The sequence below is a fragment of the Oncorhynchus nerka genome, linkage group LG18 (assembly GCF_034236695.1).
Source record: "Oncorhynchus nerka isolate Pitt River linkage group LG18, Oner_Uvic_2.0, whole genome shotgun sequence".
Taxonomy (NCBI): Eukaryota; Metazoa; Chordata; class Actinopteri; order Salmoniformes; family Salmonidae; genus Oncorhynchus; species Oncorhynchus nerka.
Window position 1 is genome coordinate 70,027,981 of NC_088413.1, and position 22,003 is coordinate 70,049,983.

Sequence of the window (22,003 nt, forward strand, 5' to 3'; positions counted from 1 at the left end):
TGTTGACAGCTACACAGAGAGTGCTACTTCCTGTATGTTGACAGCTACACAGAGAGTGCTACTTCCTGTATGTTGACAGCTACACAGAGAGTGCTACTTCCTGTATGTTGACAGCTACACAGAGAGTGCTACTTCCTGTATGTTGACAGCTACACAGAGAGTGCTACTTCCTGTATGTTGACTGCTACACAGAGAGTGCTACTTCCTGTATGTTGACAGCTACACAGAGAGTGGGGGGGAGCTTTGTGTTTGACAAATGAACAAAACTTGATTAAAAGTGAGTTCAAGTGAAAGGTCCTCCGATTCAAGCTGTTCCTGCATGAAAATGTCCCGAGGAGAGGATCTAGAACAGGGAGGCTCAAATCAAATTGAAGGCAGTCAATTCATGGAAGTGGAAGAAATTTAAATTCTGAAATGTAAAAACTTTTGAAATAAAAAGTTTACAGTTAAGTTTATTGAGAAGTAATTTAAAATAAATGCAATTTGATCAATTATTTAATTTTTGTTTAATTCCTTAATGGACTGCCTTCAATTAGAATTGAGCCCAACCCTGACCAAGACATCCTAATGTGTTTATCCTTCATCTTGATAAAACACCCTCCTCTTGTCTTGTACTGCCTGAAGCACAGCTGAGGCCTCAGAGTGGCCCTGCTACAGTATACTTACACAAGCCCCCAAATCCACACAGAGGGGCATCATTGTCCTCCTCAAAGTCTGACCTGTGACCTTTGACCTCGTTGACCCCAGGCCAGTGGCCTGGGGTCAACTCCTCCTTCTCCACTCCCACCATGACACTGTGGAGTGATGGATTGGGAAGTGGCTAGGCCCAAGTCCCATTAAATAAAGCAGCACTCCAAGGTTGGAGGGAGGCAATAGAGGGAAAAAAGGAAAAAAATGGTCCATGGCGGGGGAGGGGGGGGCGGACTCTTCACCCGCCTGTGTTGGTGGGGTGGGGTTTAGGTGGGAAAGGGGTCATCATCTCCTTTGCTGCACTTGCACTTGCAGCAGAGGATGAATGGTGTGGCCAGGAGGAGGAAGGGAGAGGCCACCAGCAGGAGCAGGCCAAAGCCAGCGAAGATCCCCACCACCTGGAGAGAGAGAGGGGGAGAGAGGGGAGGAGAGAAAGTAGAGAGGAGGGAGAGAGAGGGGAGAGGGGAGAGAAAGTAGAGAGGAGGGAGCGAGAGGGGAGGAGAGAAAGTAGAGAGGGAGAGAGGAGGAGAGAAAGTAGAGAGGGAGAGAGGAGGAGAGAAAGTAGAGGAGGGAGAGAGAGGGGAGGGGGAGAGAGGGAGGAGAGGGGGAGGAGAGAAAGTAGAGAGGGAGAGAGGAGGGAGAGAAAGTAGAGAGGAGGGAGAGAGAAAGGAGGGAGAGAGATGGGGAGAGGGAGAGAGATGGGGAAGTAGGAGAGAGTAGAGAGAGAGAGAGAGAGAAAGTAGAGAGGATGGAGAGAAAGTAGAGAGGAGGGAGAGAGGAGGAGAGAAAGTAGAGAGGAGGGAGAGAGAGGGGGAGAAGGGAGGAGAGAAAGTAGAGAGGAGGGAGAGAGAGGGAGAGAGAGGGGAGAGGGGAGAGAAAGTAGAGAGGAGGGAGGAGAGGGAGAGAGGGAGAGAGGGAGAGAAGGGGAGAGAAAGGGGAGAGGAGGGAGAGAAAGTAGAGAGGAGGGAGAGAGGGGAGATAAAGTAGAGAGGAGGGGGGAGAGGGGAGGAGAGAAAGTAGAGGAGGGAGAGAGAGGGGAGGAGAGAGAGTAAGAAGGTGAGAGACTGCAACAAGACCGAAGCACCAGCAGATAAGACACTGTTTGTTTAGATACATAGCAAACATATCAAAAGGACAACACATGCCACACTATAGAGAAACCACTTTGAAAAGGACTAGCATCTGCGGAATCCCTTAACATGATAATTAGACTCCAAGCCATTTCCACTTTTCTTCTCAAACCATTTTCTCGTTTGGCCTTATTGAACATAAACCCCTGTGTGAGTGCTGGGCATCCCTTTTATTTTCAATCTTTGTTGTGCAAGTCACCTATCCCACCACATGGTGGCATCTGATTCCAGCCCAACATCTCCTCAGAAAAATGGCATACAAAGCATGCATTTACAGGGAAGACCTCCTTAGAATAACATAATGCAATTCTGCCAGTTTCAGAGCAAGAGTAATTTTGGGGATCACCTCAGGGTAGGTCTGTGAAGGACAAGACGGCAGAGAGTGAGATATAGTCTAAAAATCTAAAAATAACTGCAAACGGACAATTTTGACAGTCAGCTAGATGGTTTAACATAATATAATAAACATAATAAACATTTTAATTAAAGACCACCAAGCATGGATAAATATCATAGTTGAGATCCACTCTTGGGTGTTTCAGTTCCTCTCGTGGAGGTATTAATATTTACATGAATTCCCCAGACGAGCACCACAACCTTTAGTTGTGCCGGTATACCTGTATTAACATGATATCCTGTGTGCCCATATGAACAAACCCTGACAATGCTATCGTATAGAATATACCATGTCTGGTCTGAGAACAGTAAGCCTGGAGAGGTGACCTTCATTCCTCTTATGGCATCCCTAGTGGACACAATCCAATAACTGATCTGAAGTTAGACAGAGGCTGAGCTTTCATCAAGGCAGAATTTGCCCTATCAGATCAGGGCCTTTATTCATAAAAAGTGCTGATCTACGATCAGTTTTGCCTTTTAGATCCCAAGATCCGCACCTTTTGTGAATAAGGGCCATGTGTTAGGTATTCATGAGGAGTTCGAGAGAGCGACAAGATCCTTGGAAGCAGTGAGGTTGTACGGGCTGCGTAGGAAGCAGTGAGGTTGTACGGGCTGCGTAGGAAGCAGTGAGGTTGTACGGGCTGCGTAGGAAGCAGTGAGGCTGTACGGGCTGGGTAGGAAGCAGTGAGGTTGTACGGGCTGCGTAGGAAGCAGTGAGGTTGTACGGGCTGGGTAGGAAGCAGTGAGGGTGTACGGGCTGGGTAGGAAGCAGTGAGGTTGTACGGGCTGCGTAGGAAGCAGTGAGGCTGTACGGGCTGCGTAGGAAGCAGTGAGGTTGTACGGGCTGCGTAGGAAGCAGTGAGGTTGTACGGGCTGGGTAGGAAGCAGTGAGGTTGTACGGGCTGGGTAGGAAGCAGTGAGGCTGTACGGGCTGGGTAGGAAGCAGTGAGGTTGTACGGGCTGGGTAGGAAGCAGTGAGGCTGTACGGGCTGCGTAGGAAGCAGTGAGGTTGGACGGGCTGGGTAGGAAGCAGTGAGGTTGGACGGGCTGGGTAGGAAGCAGTGAGGTTGGACGGGCTGGGTACAGGAGGTGCAGTACACGAGCTGTAACCATGCTCAAATGATTCAGCCTGTCCCACTGGGCAACAGATGTCAGTGTGTAAGCTAGCAGTCACAACACTATTAAAACACGGGAAACATGCTCGTCTATGAATAGATATGTGTTTGAAGTTACTGTACTTATAGCTGAAAAATGACTTGGTGATGTAAGATGAAATTGTTTTGTTGTTGCATTAAATGAATATTAGAATAACAATTCTAAAGGACGCATGGACTTTCATTTGATTTCCTAATGTATGGCAAGTGTTATGTTTCAACTTTTATTTAACTAGGCAGGTCAGTTAAGAACAAATTCTTATTTACAATGATGGCCTACACCGGTCATACCCGGACGACCCTCGGCCAATTGTGCACCGCCCTATGGGGCACCCGATCACGGCGGGTTCTGATACAGACTGGATTCGAACCAGGTTGTCTGTAGTGACGCCTCAAGCACCTTAGATCACTGCGCCAGTCGGTTACAGCATGCTTATGCATGTTGTAACGCAAGATATTGAGCAGCCGGTCACATTTGTGCCAAACTAAAAGCTTTACTATTACCCATTGACTAGTAAATGTACACATACAAAGGAAATGACCTAGAAGACAGCAATGTCAGACATGTTCTCACCAACATCTAGAGCACATGAACCAACCTGTGCTCTCCTACCAACCAGTGTTTTTACATAGCACTGTCCATGTGTATTCATGTTGAACACGTGAAGTCCAGTGTGTGAAAGAGAGCGAGAGACAGAACGCTATGAAGGAGAACAGTGACTGTGCTAACATACTGTAACTCACCTGTGTTCTGTGCCAGATGACAGACGACCTGGAGTGGCCTAGTTTGTTTCGACAGGGTCCTTTGTCAAAGTGGATCAGGAGGAAGTCATCCTGTCACACACACACACACACACACACACACACACACACACACACAAAAACATGCAGACAGAGAGAGAGAATAATGATCTATCATTAGTACTCAGAGGCAGCTGCTGAGAGAAAATTGCTTTTAAATGACCAGTGCAGTCTAAATTGCTTGTGGTGTGAAATGAGGATTTACTTAAGACACTGCCAGTAAAGCATCCTAGCTTCCTGCAAGCACAGATAACACATAAATAAATAAAAACTGTTGTTTCAGTTCCATTGCCTTGTATCAAACGTCATGGATTTGGAAAGACATTGGTGTGCAGCCTTATCACTCCTCCTGTAGTGCTATTACTCACCATGTAACACATTGAATCACTGCTAACACCAAACGGAGTGAATTCTATGCAGATTTCAGACTGCTGTATTGCAGTCAGGTGCAACATTCTATGTACAGCGAATATAAAAATCCTTGGCAAAGATACGCGTGTATTATTCTATTGGAACATCAGCATGTTGTAGCAGCATGCGCGCAGATGTGTTTCAGGCAAACATTGAGACAACGTTCTTCTCAAGTCCAGGAACTCTAGAAAGTACCAGCAGAAAGGCGTGTGTGTGTGTGAGAGAGAGAGAGAGACAGGGTTCTTTACTCACGTCCAGTGACTCCAGGCAGTACCAGCAGAAGGCATGTTTGCAGTTCTTGCACATCATCTGGGCACAGCCCTCGTCTCTCTCGATGTACACCTTACACTTGGGACAGCGCTTGATGGGACAGTCATCGTCGTCACTCTTGTAAAAGGAGCTGAGGAGACAGTGAGAGAGCAACGTTCAGTGTGTGCTACGTTTCGTAAACAAATTCTGTTTGAAACAAGTGTTTATTCTGAATAATGCTTACAAAGACCACGATACATTAGAGACCCAGAGATGTTCCACCCATACAGTTTATCATGCCACAGAGCTGTTATAGCCTTTGTAAGTGCACAATAGACCCAAGCTTGCAATAAACTGGACACAGAACAAGCATATTAATTTCTTGAGCCAATTATCCAGCTATTGATCACATACAGCCAGAGTGAATTAAGGCACACCTCTTACTTCCTCCTTAATTTGATACCCTGACAGCCATTTTGTACCAAAAAAGGGCTTTTGATTCTAGCATCTACTTTGGAAGGAAAGTGATGGAGGCCTTAATGTAATACAGGTGCAAGATCAGAAGGTAAAATACATGGATCGCTGTGAGGTTAGAGGAGAGTGTCTGTTTCATATGAGCAATGGCAACAGAGAAACTAAAACAAATCTCAGTGAAAGGCAGAAAGCTCCGTGCAAAATGGGATCGGTCCACTGAGGATAACATTTGCCCTTTGTGATAATGCCTTCATATGTCAGCTGGTTGCAGAACGGGCTAATAGTGTAAGAAGAGGAGGCCATTCAAATAAGGAGACTAATTTCCCCTCCCCCACTCTTCAAGGAGAGAGAGAAGATAGAATGTACTCCAGAGCTCACTGTTGAGACAACTGAAGCATCACAGTAAGAGCCATACAAGCCATAATTGAAGTCTTGACAGTGGGGAGAGAGGAGGCTGCAGAGTAAAGGGGCAATCTGCAGCTCCTACGTCCATTTTGGGACGTAGAAATGAATTATATGTACCCCTTGAGTAATATGAATTATAAATGCCTCATGAAATTAGTACCCCATGAGAAACCAAAATATGCCTGTTTAACAATGTAAAGCTTCAAAACGTTGTTAAAACTTCCATTTTGAAATCATGGATGGTCAATCCTTGCATCCATAGCTCTGTCTATGAATATGAGAGTGGCTACAGGTTTCCAGCCCCATTCCTCAGCTTTTTACCCAAACAGAGGCGGGAGTACGATTTGGTATTATTCAACAGCTGATTGCCGCGTTAAAAGATGAATTGTTCAGGATTTTACAACTGGATGTTAGTTGGTTCCTCATCCTGAAGTTAAGTCCATGGGAAACTGTAATCCATGGTTTTCCTTAAACAGACAATACAAACAATACAACCATTAGCTGACTAGCTAACAAATGGTTAAAGAAAAGTGTGGCAAATAAAACATACCAATTTCATTTAAGGACCAAAAAAACTGACAGCTGTATAAATTGAAAAATAGTTGGTAAGAGATTTTCGATGTACCCATTCCATGGCACATGGTTAATGAATTGACACACAAAACAACGGCGGATTCAAAACGTCAAATTACAACCAATAGAATGGTCCAGGAATGGCTGAAGCCTTGCAACATTCGCTTAGAACTAACGCTGCAGATAGCAATACTGGGTGATTTGAAAAGCCATAGTCAATCAATCAATATATAATACAATAATTATTTTAGCATTTTTTTTTATTTACAATCTGTAGAAGCTATGAGAATAGAAAGGTTCAGTACTTTTGTGAAACATCACATTAAAAAAAATATATGTCAAATTGAAATCCAAAATGGATGGTGTTAAGAGATAGGAGGGGTTGAATGGAGCTGAAGGTTGGGAATAATAACAAGATGTAAAACATACGAGGTCTGTAAAATGTACATAGGTTCAGAAATGTTGTGAAATAGCAGTTACAAATAGAAATCAACTGGATGGACATCAGAAATAGAGGTAGGACAAAAAAAAAAAAAACTATTGTAAAATAGATTGTGTCTGTAAAATGTGTATAAACTGAAGGTAGAAACCTAAGTGTTATTGTTAATTAGTTTACTCCAATTGGGGGAAGGGTGGTAGAATTTGCAGGGAATAATAACGGTATATTCTAAAAAAAGTATGTATATCTATTTAGGTATGTGTGTGTATGTATGTGTGTATGTATGAATGTTTATGTATCCATATGTATGTACGTGTATGTACAGTCGTGGCCAAAAGTTTTGAGAATGACAAATATAAATTTTCAAAGTTCGCTGCTTCAGTGTCTTTAGATATTTTTGTCAGATGTTACTATGGAATACTGAAGTATAATTACAAGCATTTCATAAGTGTCAAAGGATTTTATTGACAATTACATGAAGTTGATGCAAAGAGTCAATATTTGCAGTGTTGACCCTTCTTTTTCAAGACCTCTGCAATCCGCCCTGGCATGCTGTCAATTAACTTCTTGGCCACATCCTGACTGATGGCAGCCCATTCTTGCATAATCAACGCTTGGAGTTTGTCCGAATTGGTGGGTTTTTGTTTGTCCACACGCCTCGAGGATGGATCAGAGGTTCTCAATGGGATTAAGGTCTGGGGAGTTTCCTGGCCATGGACCCAAAATATCGATGTTTTGTTCCTGAGCCATTTAGTTATCACTTTTGCCTTATAGCAAGGTGCTCCATCATGCTGGAAAAGGCATTGTTCTTCACCAAACTGTTCCTGGATGGTTGGGAGAAGTTGCTCTCGGATGATGTGTTGGTACCATTCTTTATTCATGGCTGTGTTCTTAGGCAAAATTGTGAGTGAGCCCACTCTCTTGGCTGAGAAGCAACCCCACACATGAATGGTCTCAGGATGCTTTACTGTTGGCATGACACAGGACTGATGGTAGCTCTCACCTTGTCTTCTACGGACAAGCTTTTTTTCCGGGTTGCCCCAAACAACCGGAAAGGGGATTTAGAGAAAATGACTTTACCCCAGTTCTCAGCAATCCAATCCCTGTACCTTTTGCAGAATATCAGTCTGTCCCTGATGTTTTTCCTGGAGAGAAGTGGCTTCTTTGCTGCCCTTCTTGACAGCAGGCCATCCTCCAAAAGTCTTCACCTCAGTGTGCGTGCAGATGCACTCACACCTGCCTGCTGCCATTCCTGAGAAAGCTCTGTACTGGTGGTGCCCCGATACTGCAGCGGAATCAACTTTAGGAGACGGTCCTGGTGCTTGCTGGACTTTCTTGGGTGCCCTGAAGCCTTCTTCACAACAATTGAACCGCTCTACTTGAAGTTCTTGATGATCCGATATTTAGGTGCAATCTTACTGCAGCAATATCCTTGCCTGTGAAGCCCTTTTTATGCAAAGCAATGATGACGGCACGTGTTTCCTTGCAGGTAACCATGATTGACAGAGGAAGAACAATGATTCCAAGCACCACCCTCCTTTTGAAGCTTCCAGTCTGTTATTCGAACTCAATCAGCATGACAGAGTGATCTCCAGCCCTGTCCTCGTCAACACTCACACCTGTGTTTGGGGATACATGATCCCCTTTGGGATCACCCCCCATCCCCCCTGAGCTGTAATGTGGCGCAGGGAACGCAATAAATAATCCTAAAAATATTTAACCTCCACAGAATCGCTTGAAAAAATGGCTCAAATGAAAGATAAAGAAGTTATTTATCTACCCAGCAAGTCAGATTTCTAAAATGTTTTACGGCGAAAACATAGCACATATTTATGTCCAACCACCACTGCATACATACCTCATTAGCATAGCCAAGTAGGAAAAAATATGCAATCAACAAACGCAGGATTAAAAGAAAAATCATTTCACTAACCTTTTGAAGTCTTCATCAGATGACAGTAATATAACATGTTACACAGTACATTCATTTTTTTTTCAATAATATGCAATATATATCCATAAATCTCTGTTTACAATTATGCATCGTTCAAAAAATGCTACTGCAATGTCAGGAGAAATAAAATAGCTCCGGCAGATAACGTCAGCTAACAAGGAATACACATCATAAACTTTGACTAAATATGCATGTTTTACATATGTATGGCAAGATAAACTTCTTCTAAATGCAATCGCTATGTTACAATTATTTTTAACGTTACATTTTGCGTTCACTAGGCTATAATAGGGAGGCAGCGCTCCCATTTAGCATACTGACTCCTCTATCTTGGAGTCGACAGAAACCCAAAATGAAGACATAAATATTCCCTTACCGTGGCTGTTCTTCCATTAGAAGACCTGGAAGGGTTAATACTCACCAAGTTAGCGTTCAGTTTTCAAGTCTGTGTCTTTCGGTTCTCAAACTAGCCACTTTTCGGTCTAAATGTATGCAAATTTCAAGTGGATGCGCACCAAAACGTCGAAAGTATACATTATATTTCGAGTAAACTTGTCAAACTATGTTTATAATTAAGCCTTAACATGTTATAAAGGTCTACAGCAATCGTGAGGGCGAACAGAGAAACACACGTTGTTCAATCCATCCTGAGGGAAAGAGAGAGAAATATCCCAGCTCGCATTGGTGAAACTTTTTTTTTGCGTCACCGGGACGTTTGGGCACGCTGAACGTCTCGTGAGCGCGCGATTCTCACAGTTACACGCCTCATCGAAAGCAGGCTTCACGCTGAAGACGTAGAAACTGTTTCCATGGTTATAACTGCTTGGGAAGTGTGTATACGATGACGTTGAAGTGGTGGCAACTTTTTTCATTACAAGAGAGACTTTGGGAGAATGCATGCCCTGAGACTTCTGCTTTACATAGAGACAAAATTTAAACGGTTTTAGAAGCTTTAGAGTGTTTCCTATTCGATAATAATTTTTATTTGCATATATTAGCAACTTTTGACAAAAATTTATCATGTTTTATATGGGTGCCGAATTCCTCCAGAAGGGCAGTATTCAGGGCTAGCCCCAACAGGTTTTAATTAACGAGAGAATCACTGACATGATGTCAGCTGGTCCTTTTGTGGCAGGGCTGAAATGCAGTGGAAATGTTTTTGGGTGATTCATTACATTGATGGAAGCAACAATCTTCCCGCAATATTGAGCTGATCCACCCCTAAGAAGAATTTATAAAAAACATTAACTAACTTTAGCCACCACTAGCTAACAATCAATGGACGTGATGGGGCATGTTTTTTATTTTTTATTGTATGGGGAAATGATGTTTAAGTAGCAACTAAATGTGGAGTTGATGAGAATTGATTTGGCCATGGCGAAAGTTGGTTGTGGCTGTTAAGAGAAAATTGAACCATGGATCAGTTTCTCCTGGCCCACAGACTACTTAAGTTGTAAAATCCTGAACAGTCCCTTTAACACTGGGGCCTTTCGTGACATCTGAGGACAACTCAACAACTCTCCCCTTCACTCTACTTTCAGATGGCTTTAATACTGGGCCACCATATCCTATAATTTCAAGTAGACAACTCATCCAAATTGGCTATGAGTTACGATCATAAATTGATCTACTTGCTCCCGGTACAACTTTCACCAGGTGACTTTAGTGCACTACCGTCAGGCAATCTGCTCCAGCCAATACACTCAGTCATATTAAATATCCACAAAAATGTACTAGATGACTAGAGACTACTACATGATTCATGCCATAGTGTTACGCATGAGAGCAGCAGGCTTCCTGGAACCATCAACAGCAGCAGCTAGGCTGGTATCCAGAAACAGAGAGCTGGCTGGATTGTAAATACAGGCTCCCACAGGGACCAGAGGTTGTGTCCTCACAGTGTCTTCAGTAGAGAGGACAGAGGCTGTGTCCTAGGTAGAGGACAGATCATCAACATGAGATACAGGGACCAGAGGTTGTGTCCTCACAGTGTCTTCAGTAGAGAGGACAGAGGCTGTGTCCTAGGTAGAGGACAGATCATCAACATGAGATACAGGGACCAGAGGTTGTGTCCTCACAGTGTCTTCATTAGAGAGGACAGAGGCTGTGTCCTAGGTAGAGGACAGATCATCAACCAGAGGTTGCGTCCTCACAGTGTCTTCAGTAGAGAGGACAGAGGCTGTGTCCTAGGTAGAGGACAGATCATCAACATGAGATACAGGGACCAGAGGTTGTGTCCTCACAGTGTCTTCAGTAGAGAGGACAGAGGCTGTGTCCTAGGTAGAGGACAGATCATCAACATGAGATACAGGGACCAGAGGTTGCGTCCTCACAGTGTCTTCAGTAGAGAGGACAGAGGCTGTGTCCTAGGTAGAGGACAGATCATCAACATGAGATACAGGGACCAGAGGTTGCGTCCTCACAGTGTCTTCAGTAGAGAGGAAAGATGCTGTGTCCTAGGTAGAGGACAGATCATCAACATGAGATACAGGGACCAGAGGTTGTGTCCTCACAGTGTCTTCAGTAGAGAGGACAGAGGCTGTGTCCTAGGTAGAGGACAGAACATCAACATGAAAAACAGGGACCAGAGGTTGTGTGCTCACAGTGTCTTCAGTAGAGAGGACAGAGGCTGTGTCCTAGGTAGAGGACAGATCATCAACATGAGATACAGGGACCAGAGGTTGTGTCCTCACAGTGTCTTCAGTAGAGAGGACAGATCATCAACATGAGATACAGGGACCAGAGGTTGTCCTCACAGTGTCTTCAGTAGAGAGGACAGAGGCTGTGTCCTAGGTAGAGGACAGATCATCAACATGAGATACAGGGACCAGAGGTTGTGTCCTCACAGTGTCTTCAGTAGAGAGGACAGAGGCTGTGTCCTAGGTAGAGGACAGATCATCAACATGAGAAGGAAACAATGACGGCTAAATACAATGCATGTATGTATGTGGATCACTGCACCAGGATTTCCAAAATAAGAAGAAACTTATGTTTATGCTCTCAACAAAACAATGCTTACAGTGTCATTTATTGGGGAAAGCCAGTTAAGCAGGTTGATTGAATAAGGCCCCATGTGCTGCTTTTTGGGATGAAATGTCATTCAGTTGTCACGAGTGTAACCCTATTCAACTAGTTTGAGGTGATGGGAAGGAGAGTGAGTTAAAGTGGCACTAGTCTCTTTTTCACTTCATTTAACATCCGATTTACTTAACAAAAGGCGGTCCAGCTAAGTCATGACAGAGCGGAGGGGGGGTACAAGCCTTCCCTCTTTTGTTCTCCATGGCCACTCAAACAAGGGGGAGGCTGATGACATCACGACATGCCATCAGACCAACTCAGGCTTGAATGCCCTATACACCTTGAAGTCTGCAGTAAACTTTTTGCTCAAAACAGATTTTTTTTACCCTTTAGTGTATGTACTTTAATGTATTTATACTTGGGATATCACTTTTCAACAGTAAAAAGTTAAGATGGCTGGAGGGCATCTTAAAGATGGTGAAAACAGGAGGAGGAAGAGGACAAAACTCCAGCTCTATACCTGGTCTCTTACGGGTAGGAAGGATGTGTCCGGGAGGATAGGAAGTGATTGAGATGAAGAAAAAAAAGAAGACTCTTGGGTGGTATCTAGATGGTCATACCTTCATACAGACTTTGTGCCATACTGGGATATTCAGTAATACCGGCACTGAACACAAGGTTCACTGATACTCTGTAATCCAAAAGGTTAGCAATGCTAACAAGCACATGTCAAGTTCCATAGAGAAGGTTAACGACATGCTAACAAACACATTGCAAACACTTTGTGCAGTTTCTGACCTAAACAAGTAACAAACAAATTATACTCAAAAGTTTTTAGCACGCACAAAACAAATATTAGCCTGCAAGGTTCCTGATCAAGGAGGGGATTCTCTGCGGTTACCAAGCGAATGCTTAATTTTGGAAGAAGCTAACCACTTAACGTTAGCTAGATAGCTAACTACCTACTAAATTAGCAAACCAAACGCACAGCTGCAGAGCATTTATCACATTTTAGACAGTTAACTTAAAATAGTTATAAGATTTCTAGCTGGCAAACTTTTAGTTGTGAATTCCATACCTTAACTAGATCACCTGGTGCATGCCGCACAACAATTAATGACTCAAAAGGCTCTGGTCTACTGTCGTTGTGTGCTTGTAAACAGGCGCCACGTGACTGGGGTCTACCACAAGCTTCATAACAATGTGACAGGTGAAATGAAGAACGCGATGTTCTTTATCTCCGAACATATTGCACAAGTTGACATCATGCATTTACTTAAAAAGCAGCAAAAATTCACATTTATTAAAACGGTATTGACAATTGTAAAAGCTTCCCGTGGCTTCTTCCAAATACCCTGGTATACCGCCAAGGCTAGAGGAGACTGCCTAGTTCCATACCTGGTCTCTCCAGGTAGGAAGGCGGTGATGGGTAGGTTGTTCTCCGGTGGTGGGCAGGCCTGCCCGGGGTGCCAGTTAGCCTTGCAGGCAGAGCAGAACTCCAGGGTGCACACGGCACACTGCACCAGCTGGGGCAGCGCCACCTCAGTCTCCTTCAGCTGGCACACTGCCTGGCACGACGATGACGGGCACCACATCAGACACGGGTCCAGAAGCACCTCTGTGGTGGCACAAAACAAGGTGTCACCAAAAGACTGTACTGTAACCTCAGCCCGCCTGTGTGGTAGTGGCATGGTGACCTTCTTAAGTGATTGTAGTGCCTATGTCGTTACATGTGGTAACACACATTCAATGCAATGACTTTTTGCAGAAATTAGTGATATTAATGATAGCAAAAACAATCCAATAATTCCATGTATTTTTTTAATACTTTATTATTGACTGTCATCTTTCATGTCTGTGTGTATAGTGAGATTGTATGTGTACCAAACCAATCGCAATTGTGACTGATGTAAACAAACTCCCAATCATGTCTAATTTGACATACACAAAATCACCTTCAGTTGGTCCATAACAGGGCAGCTAAATGCACTTCTATTTTTCTCTATTTAAATTAGCATCTACCGAACAAAACTGGCAGATGCTCAATGTTTGGTCTGTCGCTACAAAACAAACCTGACCATCCTGTCCCAATCAAAAACACACAATGCTTGTGTCCAATGCAACAGAGCCTCTTGCTTGCACACAATTCCACATGCAGTCTTAGGCTCTGCCAAATATGGAATGGTTTCAGACACTATTCTGACTCGCTGGCCTGGAACGTTGATGAGATGGCTGACTGTCTTTACCCACTGTTCTCCCTGGCTTTTCTTAAATATTTTTTACCCATTTATGGGGATCTAATGTGGCCACGGTCACCATATTGTGTGTGCGTGTTCTTGTATGTGTAAGCATGCACACTAGGGTTGAATATTCTCCTGACATTTTACAAAGTGTTCCATCCTGAGAAAAAATCCCTTTTCTCCCGAGTATTTCCAGACAAAACCGGACGTGTCATTCCAAAGCAATGGAGGACTTATGTAATTGTAAAAAATAAAATAAAACATTTACTTTGCTCTGTTTATCTTTCCCTTAATCTGGACTAATCTCCCAGTCCCTGACAATATGTTTTTGCGCTAGTTGGCTGTACCTGCACAAAAACTACAGTTTTTTTCATTCATAAGTTTTCAGCCAACTTGTTTATAGAACTTTTATTTTGATGACTGATCAAAACTCATTTTCACATGTCTCTCTTGTCCCTCTGCAGCACATACACATTTGTAAAAAAAAAAGTCTTAAAAACGTTTTTCACTTAGTCATTATGGGGTATTGTGTGTAGATTGATGAGGAATATTTTTTATTTAATACATTATAGAATAAGCCTGTAACGTAGGACTGGACGATATGGAAAATAAATTATCACGATATATATATATATATATATATTTTTTTAATTCGATAACGATAATTATCACAATAATCAAATAATGTTTAAAAAAGGTTCATATCTGCTTCAGACTCAAGAATGCCTGAACAAACCAAAGGCTTTAATGTTTCTTATTTATTGTCAGAAGTAGAACTCACAAATAACATTTTAACTTTTTTTAAAGCTGTAAACCCTTACAAGACTTGAGAAAGAAAGAAAAAAATACTGCAAGTCAATATGCATTATAACTGTTAGCCTAATGGCACATCACAGTTGAAGTTGGGGTAGTTTTTGTCTTACAAGTTACAAGCAAGAAGGACAAGTCTGTCTACGGTCTTCTGGCTTTAAAGCTGCCTTATGGCAGGTCACTGTTTCCACCGGTGCTAAAAACACGCTCTGAGGGGGAGCTGGTCGCAGGAACGCACAGGTAGCGCTTCGCCAGGTGCCTGACTTTGGGAAGGTTTTTTGGGTGGATCTTCCACCTGTCCAGTGGATTGGTTTCACCGTCAGCATTAGGAGACTGAAGGTAGCATTTGAGTTTCTTGTCCACCAGCTGGATTTCAGTAAAAACCTGTGGTGGTGGAGCATGACTTTTTGAAAAAACTGCCTAGTGACTCTTTTTAGCTGGCAGTTGTGGTGAAGCAGCAGCAACAACGTCTCCCTGTGCTGGGCTTGGGTTTTCATGTCCCTCATTGACCATCTCTGAGACAGCTCTTGCTTTTACCTGGCCCACCTTCTCCTCTTTGATGTAATGTGTTTTAAACCGAGGGTCGACCAAGGAGGCCATGTCCAGGAGGTCATCTGTGGCTAGGTCATCATATTTCTCGTTTCGATGAGCTCTGTTTCACCATCATCAGGTTTCATGACCTCTGTATTGAACAGGTGTAGTACTGGCTCCAGGTAAGACACACTGACATAATACTCCCCAGACAGAGCGGGGTCAATGCCTGGTTGATGGACTCCAGAACATCTATATAGGTGGAAGTTAAGTGTCGGGTGTTCTGGTCACTGGACATCACCTGTGAAATGTCTTTCTCCTGCTCCAGTACTCTTTGCACCACCTTTTGACGTGTCCCCACCCGGTAGGCAACTCTGTCACCAACTTGTGCTGGGGTAAGTCGTGTTCTTTTCGAGCAACTGTCAGGTCTCTTCTTTTTCCATGAATAGGAAAAGAAACCTACCACTTTCCTACACACTCCAATTGCTCAATCCACCCATTTGTCTCTACCCACTAAGAGAAATCAAATGTTAAATCACAATAATCCCTTTAGCTACGTAGAAATGTAATATTTATCTTAATCAGCAAAAAATGCACATTTAGTTTCATCTAACCAATCATGTCAATATACACAATTGACAAGGTTACTTAGGAATGGCCAAGTGCAGACGATGTTCAAAACATTGCAGTCGGGTCCATTTGTTGATCTGAGCGGCCTTCACCACATTCGCACCACTATCCGTTGTAATGCAGACCTGTCTGTCTTGACTGAGTCCCCTCTGCTATATGAGCCCCGTCAATGAGCCACTCTGCTATTGCTTCACCCGTGTGGTCGTCGGGAAAGTATGATGTTTGAAGGCATTTATTTGGAAGATTCCAGTCGTTGTCAATATAGTGGATAGCGAGGCTATTATAAGGCTCTGACGTGCGACTAGACCACAGCTCGGTAGTAGCAAAATACATCAAATCGGTCTTGAGCTGTTCCTCAACATTTTCTCTACACTCAGCGTCGAATTCAGGCAGTGCTGTGTGAGAGAAATGTTTGCGGACAGGGGGCACGTACCTGGGGTCCATTAAATTGATAAGCCTCTTGAAACATTCCTTTTCAACTGCGCTAATTGGTCGCATGTCCTTGGCAATGCAATGCATAAGAGATTTTGCGATGTCCTTGTGTGTCTTAGATGTTTGCTCGTAGGGCATAAACGCTGTCAGTGTTGACTGCTTGGACGAAACATCCCTAGATTGGCTGATTCTTGAGGAGAGTTTATCAATCTGTGGCGCAAACTCAAACTTTCTGCATGTGCCAAAGAGTGATTTTTCTTCAGATGGTGACTTGGCAGCCACCTGTCTACGGCACAATTTGCACCGAACATTGCTCTGCTCTTTGTCGGACTTCAAAAAGCCAAACCACTTCCAAATAACTGAAACAGTTGAACCCTTTTTATCAATCATTTCTATGTTGGAAGCTGTTCCTTCTCCATGGCTATCACTGCCACTGTTTTTGCCTACATAACACATTTTGTGGTTAATAGTGGCTACTCCATCACTCCAGGTGCTAAGTGGTTTTTAGTCGGCGTATACCTCTCTACGTGCATATTGTCACTTCTCCACCGCAGGTTCCTGCTGTGTCAGAGGTCAAATGGACTGCTGTACCTAATTATTCTATATCAATATTATATCTTTTTTTTTTTATCTAAACGTTTCTATATCGTTAGAGGGATGTAATTACCTCGATAATTATTGATATATCGCCCAGTCCTACTGTAACGTAACAAAATGTGGAAAAAGGAAAGCGGTCTGAATACTTTCCGAAAGCACTGTAGCCCTCTTTCCTCTCTTTGATAGCGGCTTGTGTTCAACTTTGATTGGGACAGAGACAGGCTCGAAGCCAGGACACGATAGGTCAGCCAACAGGACAAACACACACACACACACACACACACACACACGGCCGGGCGGGCGACACACACACGGCCGGGCGGGCGACACACACACGGCCGGGCGGGCGAGACACACACACGCGGGCGAGACACACACACGCGGGCGAGACACAGAGACACACACACGCGGCCGGACGCGCGACACACACACACGCGGCCGGACGCGCGAGACACACACGCGGCCGGACGAGACACACACGCGGCCGGACGAGACACACACACACGCGGCCGGGCGGGCGAGACACACACACGCGGCCGGGCGGGCGAGAAACACACACACACGCGGCCGGGCGGGCGAGACACACACACACGCGGCCGGGCGGGCGAGAAACACACACACACGCGGCCGGGCGGGCGAGACACACACACACACACGCACACGCACACGCACACGCACACACACACGCGCGGCCGGCCGGGCGGGCGAGACACACACACACGCGGCACGGGCGGGCGAGACGCACACACGCACACGCGCGGCCGGCCGGGCGGGCGAGACGCACACACACGCGGCCGGCCGGGCGGGCGAGACGCACACACACACGCGGCCGGCCGGGCGGGCGAGACGCACACACACACGCGGCCGGCCGGGCGGGCGAGACGCACACACACACGCGGCCGGCCGGGCGGGCGAGACGCACACGCGGCCGGCCGGGCGGGCGAGACGCACACACGCGGCCGGCCGGCCGAGACGCACACACGCGGCCGGCCGGCCGAGACGCACACGCGGCCGGCCGGCCGGGCGAGACGCGCACACACGGCCGGCCGGCCGGGCGAGACGCACACACGCGCCGGCCGGGGCCGGGCGAGACGCACACACGCGCCGGGCCGGCCGGGCGAGGCGCACACGCGGCCGGCCGGCCGGACGCACACGCGGGCGGGCGAGACACACACACACACACGCACGCACGCGCACGGGCGGCGGGCGGGCGAGAGACACACACACACACACACGCGCGCCGGCCGGGCGGGCGGGCGAGACACACACACGCGCGCGCCGGCCGGGCGGGCGAGACACACACACGCGCGCGGCCGGCCGGGCGGGCGGGCGAGACACACACTCGCGGCCGGCCGGGCGGGCGAGACACACACACGCGGCCGGCCGGGCGGGCGAGACACACACACACGCGGCCGGCCAGGCGGGCGAGACACACACGCGGCCGGCCGGGCGGGCGAGACACACACACGCGGCCGGCCGGGCGGGCGAGACACACACACGCGGCCGGCCGGGCGGGCGAGACACACACACACACACACACACACGCGGCACACACACACGGACATCAGGATATGAGTGGTGAGGCGGTCACAGATCGTTTCCTCTCCCACTCACCCCTTTCAAACTGTAGCTTCTTGTGTCTCTGCATAACCTCTGAAGCCACCATGCACTCGATCTGAATGAGGAAGAGAAGAGGAACAGTTAGGAACACACGCTTTTGATGGCGAATATCAGACAGGATGCTTTCAGTTAGACCACAATATTTTCAATTACTAAACCCCACTCAATTCCAGGATCATTAGAACTAGCCCACCTGTTTTAAAGAGAGGAATATGTGCATACTGGCTAGCTATACAGAGTTAAATGTGGTCATTACGAGATGATGAAAATAACATTTGGTGGTGGGTGGGTAGGGTTATCAAAGACGTAGCTGTCATAGCAGCTGGATGAGTACACCGTCTGACTTGAGTTACAAGCCAGGTTCTATTAAAGGGCCAGTGACTGATTGATTGGAAACATACAGCCGTGCCACCAACCTCAGACAGAGTGAGTCCATCAAGCAAACTACCTGGAGAGGCGAGGGAGCGGTGCCCTTGGATTGACCTCAAATTGGAGGGATGTAGGAGAGCAGAGCCCATCCACTTTGTATAAGCACGATGATACGTTTAGAGGGGAGCAAGAGCTAGGCCAGATGATTGCCGTGATGAGAGGGAGCCGGAGCTAGGACAGATTGCCGTGGTGAGAGGGAGCCAGAGCTAGGGCAGATTGCCATGTGGAGAGGGAGCCGGAGCTAGGGCAGATTGCCGTGTGGAGAGGGAGCCAGAGCTAGGACAGATTGCTGTGTGGAGGGAGCCGTAGCTAGGGCAGATTGCTGTGTGGAGAGGGAGCCGGAGCTAGGGCAGATTGCTGTGTGGAGAGGGAGCCGGAGCTAGGGCAGATTGCTGTGTGGAGACAGCTTCGGGGAAGGCTAATGTCTGCTCAGCAGGAAACACCAATTAAACAGTCCTTCTGCAGCTTCAGATCTTAGGAATGGATGTGGAGATCTTTTAAAGACATGTGAACAAATGTAATTAATCCAAACTCACATACTTATCTATGTTAATAGTAAGTGTTGTTCAAAAGGACTAAATATCAATAAAAGTTGGGCCATGAAAGAAAACAATTTCAGTGACATTTTAAAACCTGTCCCCTTCACATCCAAGACACCACCTTCACTTCCATTGTTTTTGATCAATGCTAATATCAGCAGTTGTTAGCAGGAGTTAAGTACTGAAAAATCTGAAACGTGAATTAAAGTTGCTTGCCCACAGGCTACGTGTCAAGGTACGGAGACATTAACTATGTGAGTGAGTGATCGGTATCTAAGAAACATAATCTATAATTGCACATCTTTTTCTTTAATGTACCTGCATGCTTATATTGTGCTTTGTTACTTTATTTTTATTGTGTACATTTTTATCTGTGCCAACGTACTCTGTGCATGTGGCAGTCATCTTTGCTGGAATTCCCCTCCCACTTCCTGCTTTATAAATGCAGTTCCCCATTAGGCCATAATCATTCCTGCCTCAAGAGTAAGGATGTCATCTCTGTCTGTGGCAAAAAGGTTTTCCTTGGATCTCTTTAAAGTTGAGGGTGACATCCATCACAGGTTCAGAAAACTCTTGTCTGTGCTGAACAAAGGAGGGAGCCCCATGTGCACGGAGCCTGGCTTAACGCCTGTAAGGAGACCAGTCTGTAAGGAGACAAGTTTGCTGAGGCATTTCTCAGTGAAACCAAGTAGTACAACGGTGCAGAGTTGGAGTCTGTCACCTTCAAGTCCAGTGCAGAGACTGCTAGGGTGAACTTAAGCAGCTAGGTGGAGAAAGAGGGGGAAATCAATAACATGGTGGGAGGGAACTGTAAACTAACACAAATAGTGTTGGTGAGTGCCATCTACTTCAAGGGCCAGCGGAAAGAGGAATTTGAGTAGGCCAAATCCAGAGAAGCTCAGTTCAAAGTGAGCAAGATTGCCGTGGAAATGATAACACACTCAATGTACAATTTCCAATTGGCAGTCATCCCTGAGGCCAACTGCCAGACTCTGAAGATTCTCAGATCATTCCCATCATAGGGCATGCTCATCCCTGATGAGGGCTGAAAAAGCTGGAGTTTCACCACTGGGGTTGAGAAGCTGAAGAAGAATCTCAAGAATTCTGTGACGTGGACAGAGCCAAAAATGATGCAGTCCATAAAGGTAAGGGGTAAATCTGCCAAAATGTACCTACGACCTGAAAGTAGTTAAGTCCAGCATGGGAATAGTGAACAACTTCAACTCATCCAGGAGCGATTTCTCAGGCATGTCGCCCAACAACAACTTGGATTTGCCCAAGGCCTTTATAGAGGTGCACGAGATGGGCACCGAGGCAGCTACCACCACCACGCTTGCAGAATATGACTTTATCTGCTCCTTTTTGCAAACCTAAAAACACACCTTCAAAGCGGACTACCCCTTTCTGTTCTTAATCCAACACAACAGCACCCAGGACATCCTCTTCTGTGGACGTTACTCCGCCTTAAAGGGATAGTCCACCCCCGGAAAAAATAATCATGAAACTTGTCAATTTAGCGAAAGCCTATTTTCTATCAGTGGGTAAATAAAAATCTCCCCCATGACTTAACTTCTACGTGGGCCATCTGTGAAAATCTGGAAATCACGTAGGAATATGTCAAAGTGCATTCAGAAAGTATTCAGACAGCTTGACGTTTTCCACATTTTGTTACGTTACAGCCTTATTCTAAAAAAGATGTTTTATTTATTTTTATAATCCCCGTCTCAATCTACACACAATACCCCACAATGACAAAGTGAAAACCGGTTTAGAAATTTTGGCAAATTGTATACATTTTTTAAATATATATTTTTTTTTTTATGTATTCACACTCTGTACAGAGACTCGAAATTGAGCTCAGGTGCATCCTGTTTCCATTGATCATAATTGACATGTTTCTTCAACTTGACTTGATTTGGAAAGGCACACACGTGTATAAGGTCCCACAGTTGACAGTGCATGTCAAAGCAAAAAGCAGGCCATTGGGTCGAAGGAATTTTCTGTAGAGCTCCGAGACAGGATTGTGTCGAGGCACAGATCTGGGGAAGGGTACCAAAACATTTCTGCAGCAGTGAAGGTCCCCAAGAGCACTGTGGCCCCCATCACTTATAAATGGAAGAAGTTTGGAACCACTAAGACTGGCTGGTGCTGGCTGCCCGGCCAAACTGAGCAATCGGAGGAGAAGGGCCTTGGTCAGGGAGGTGGCCAAGAGCCCGATGGTCACTGACAGAGTTCCTCTGTGGAGATGGGAGAACCTTCCAGAAGGACAACCATCTCTGCAGCACTCCACCAATCAGGCCTTTATGGTAAATTGGCCAGATCCTATGTAAAAACAAAAAGCCACTCCTATGTAAAAACAAAAAGCCACTCCTATGTAAAAACAAAAAGCCACTCCTATGTAAAAACAAAAAGCCACTCCTATGTAAAAACAAAAAGACACTCCTATGTAAAAACAAAAAGACACTCCTATGTAAAAACAAA

The 22,003-nt window shown here is 45.6% G+C and overlaps 1 protein-coding gene and 1 pseudogene across 3 annotated transcripts in view; one reads left to right on the forward strand and one right to left on the reverse strand.

The window, feature by feature from the left end:
• Nucleotides 1–759: 759 nt before the first annotated feature.
• The window catches only part of LOC115146394 (probable E3 ubiquitin-protein ligase RNF144A-A), a 73,676-nt gene continuing 52,432 nt past the window's right edge, over nucleotides 760–22,003 (reverse strand). For all 3 annotated transcript variants that reach the window (XM_029688438.2, XM_065004313.1, XM_065004315.1), the window contains 5 exons: nucleotides 18,549–18,609; nucleotides 13,093–13,312; nucleotides 4,835–4,982; nucleotides 4,115–4,204; nucleotides 760–1,088 (listed from right to left, as the gene is read on the reverse strand). In XM_029688438.2, coding sequence (XP_029544298.1) covers nucleotides 957–1,088; nucleotides 4,115–4,204; nucleotides 4,835–4,982; nucleotides 13,093–13,312; nucleotides 18,549–18,609 — 651 coding nt within the window. In that variant the 3' untranslated portion in view covers nucleotides 760–956. The remainder of the gene's footprint in view (nucleotides 1,089–4,114; nucleotides 4,205–4,834; nucleotides 4,983–13,092; nucleotides 13,313–18,548; nucleotides 18,610–22,003) is intronic.
• On the forward strand, nucleotides 20,012–20,998 carry LOC135561947 (leukocyte elastase inhibitor-like; annotated as a pseudogene).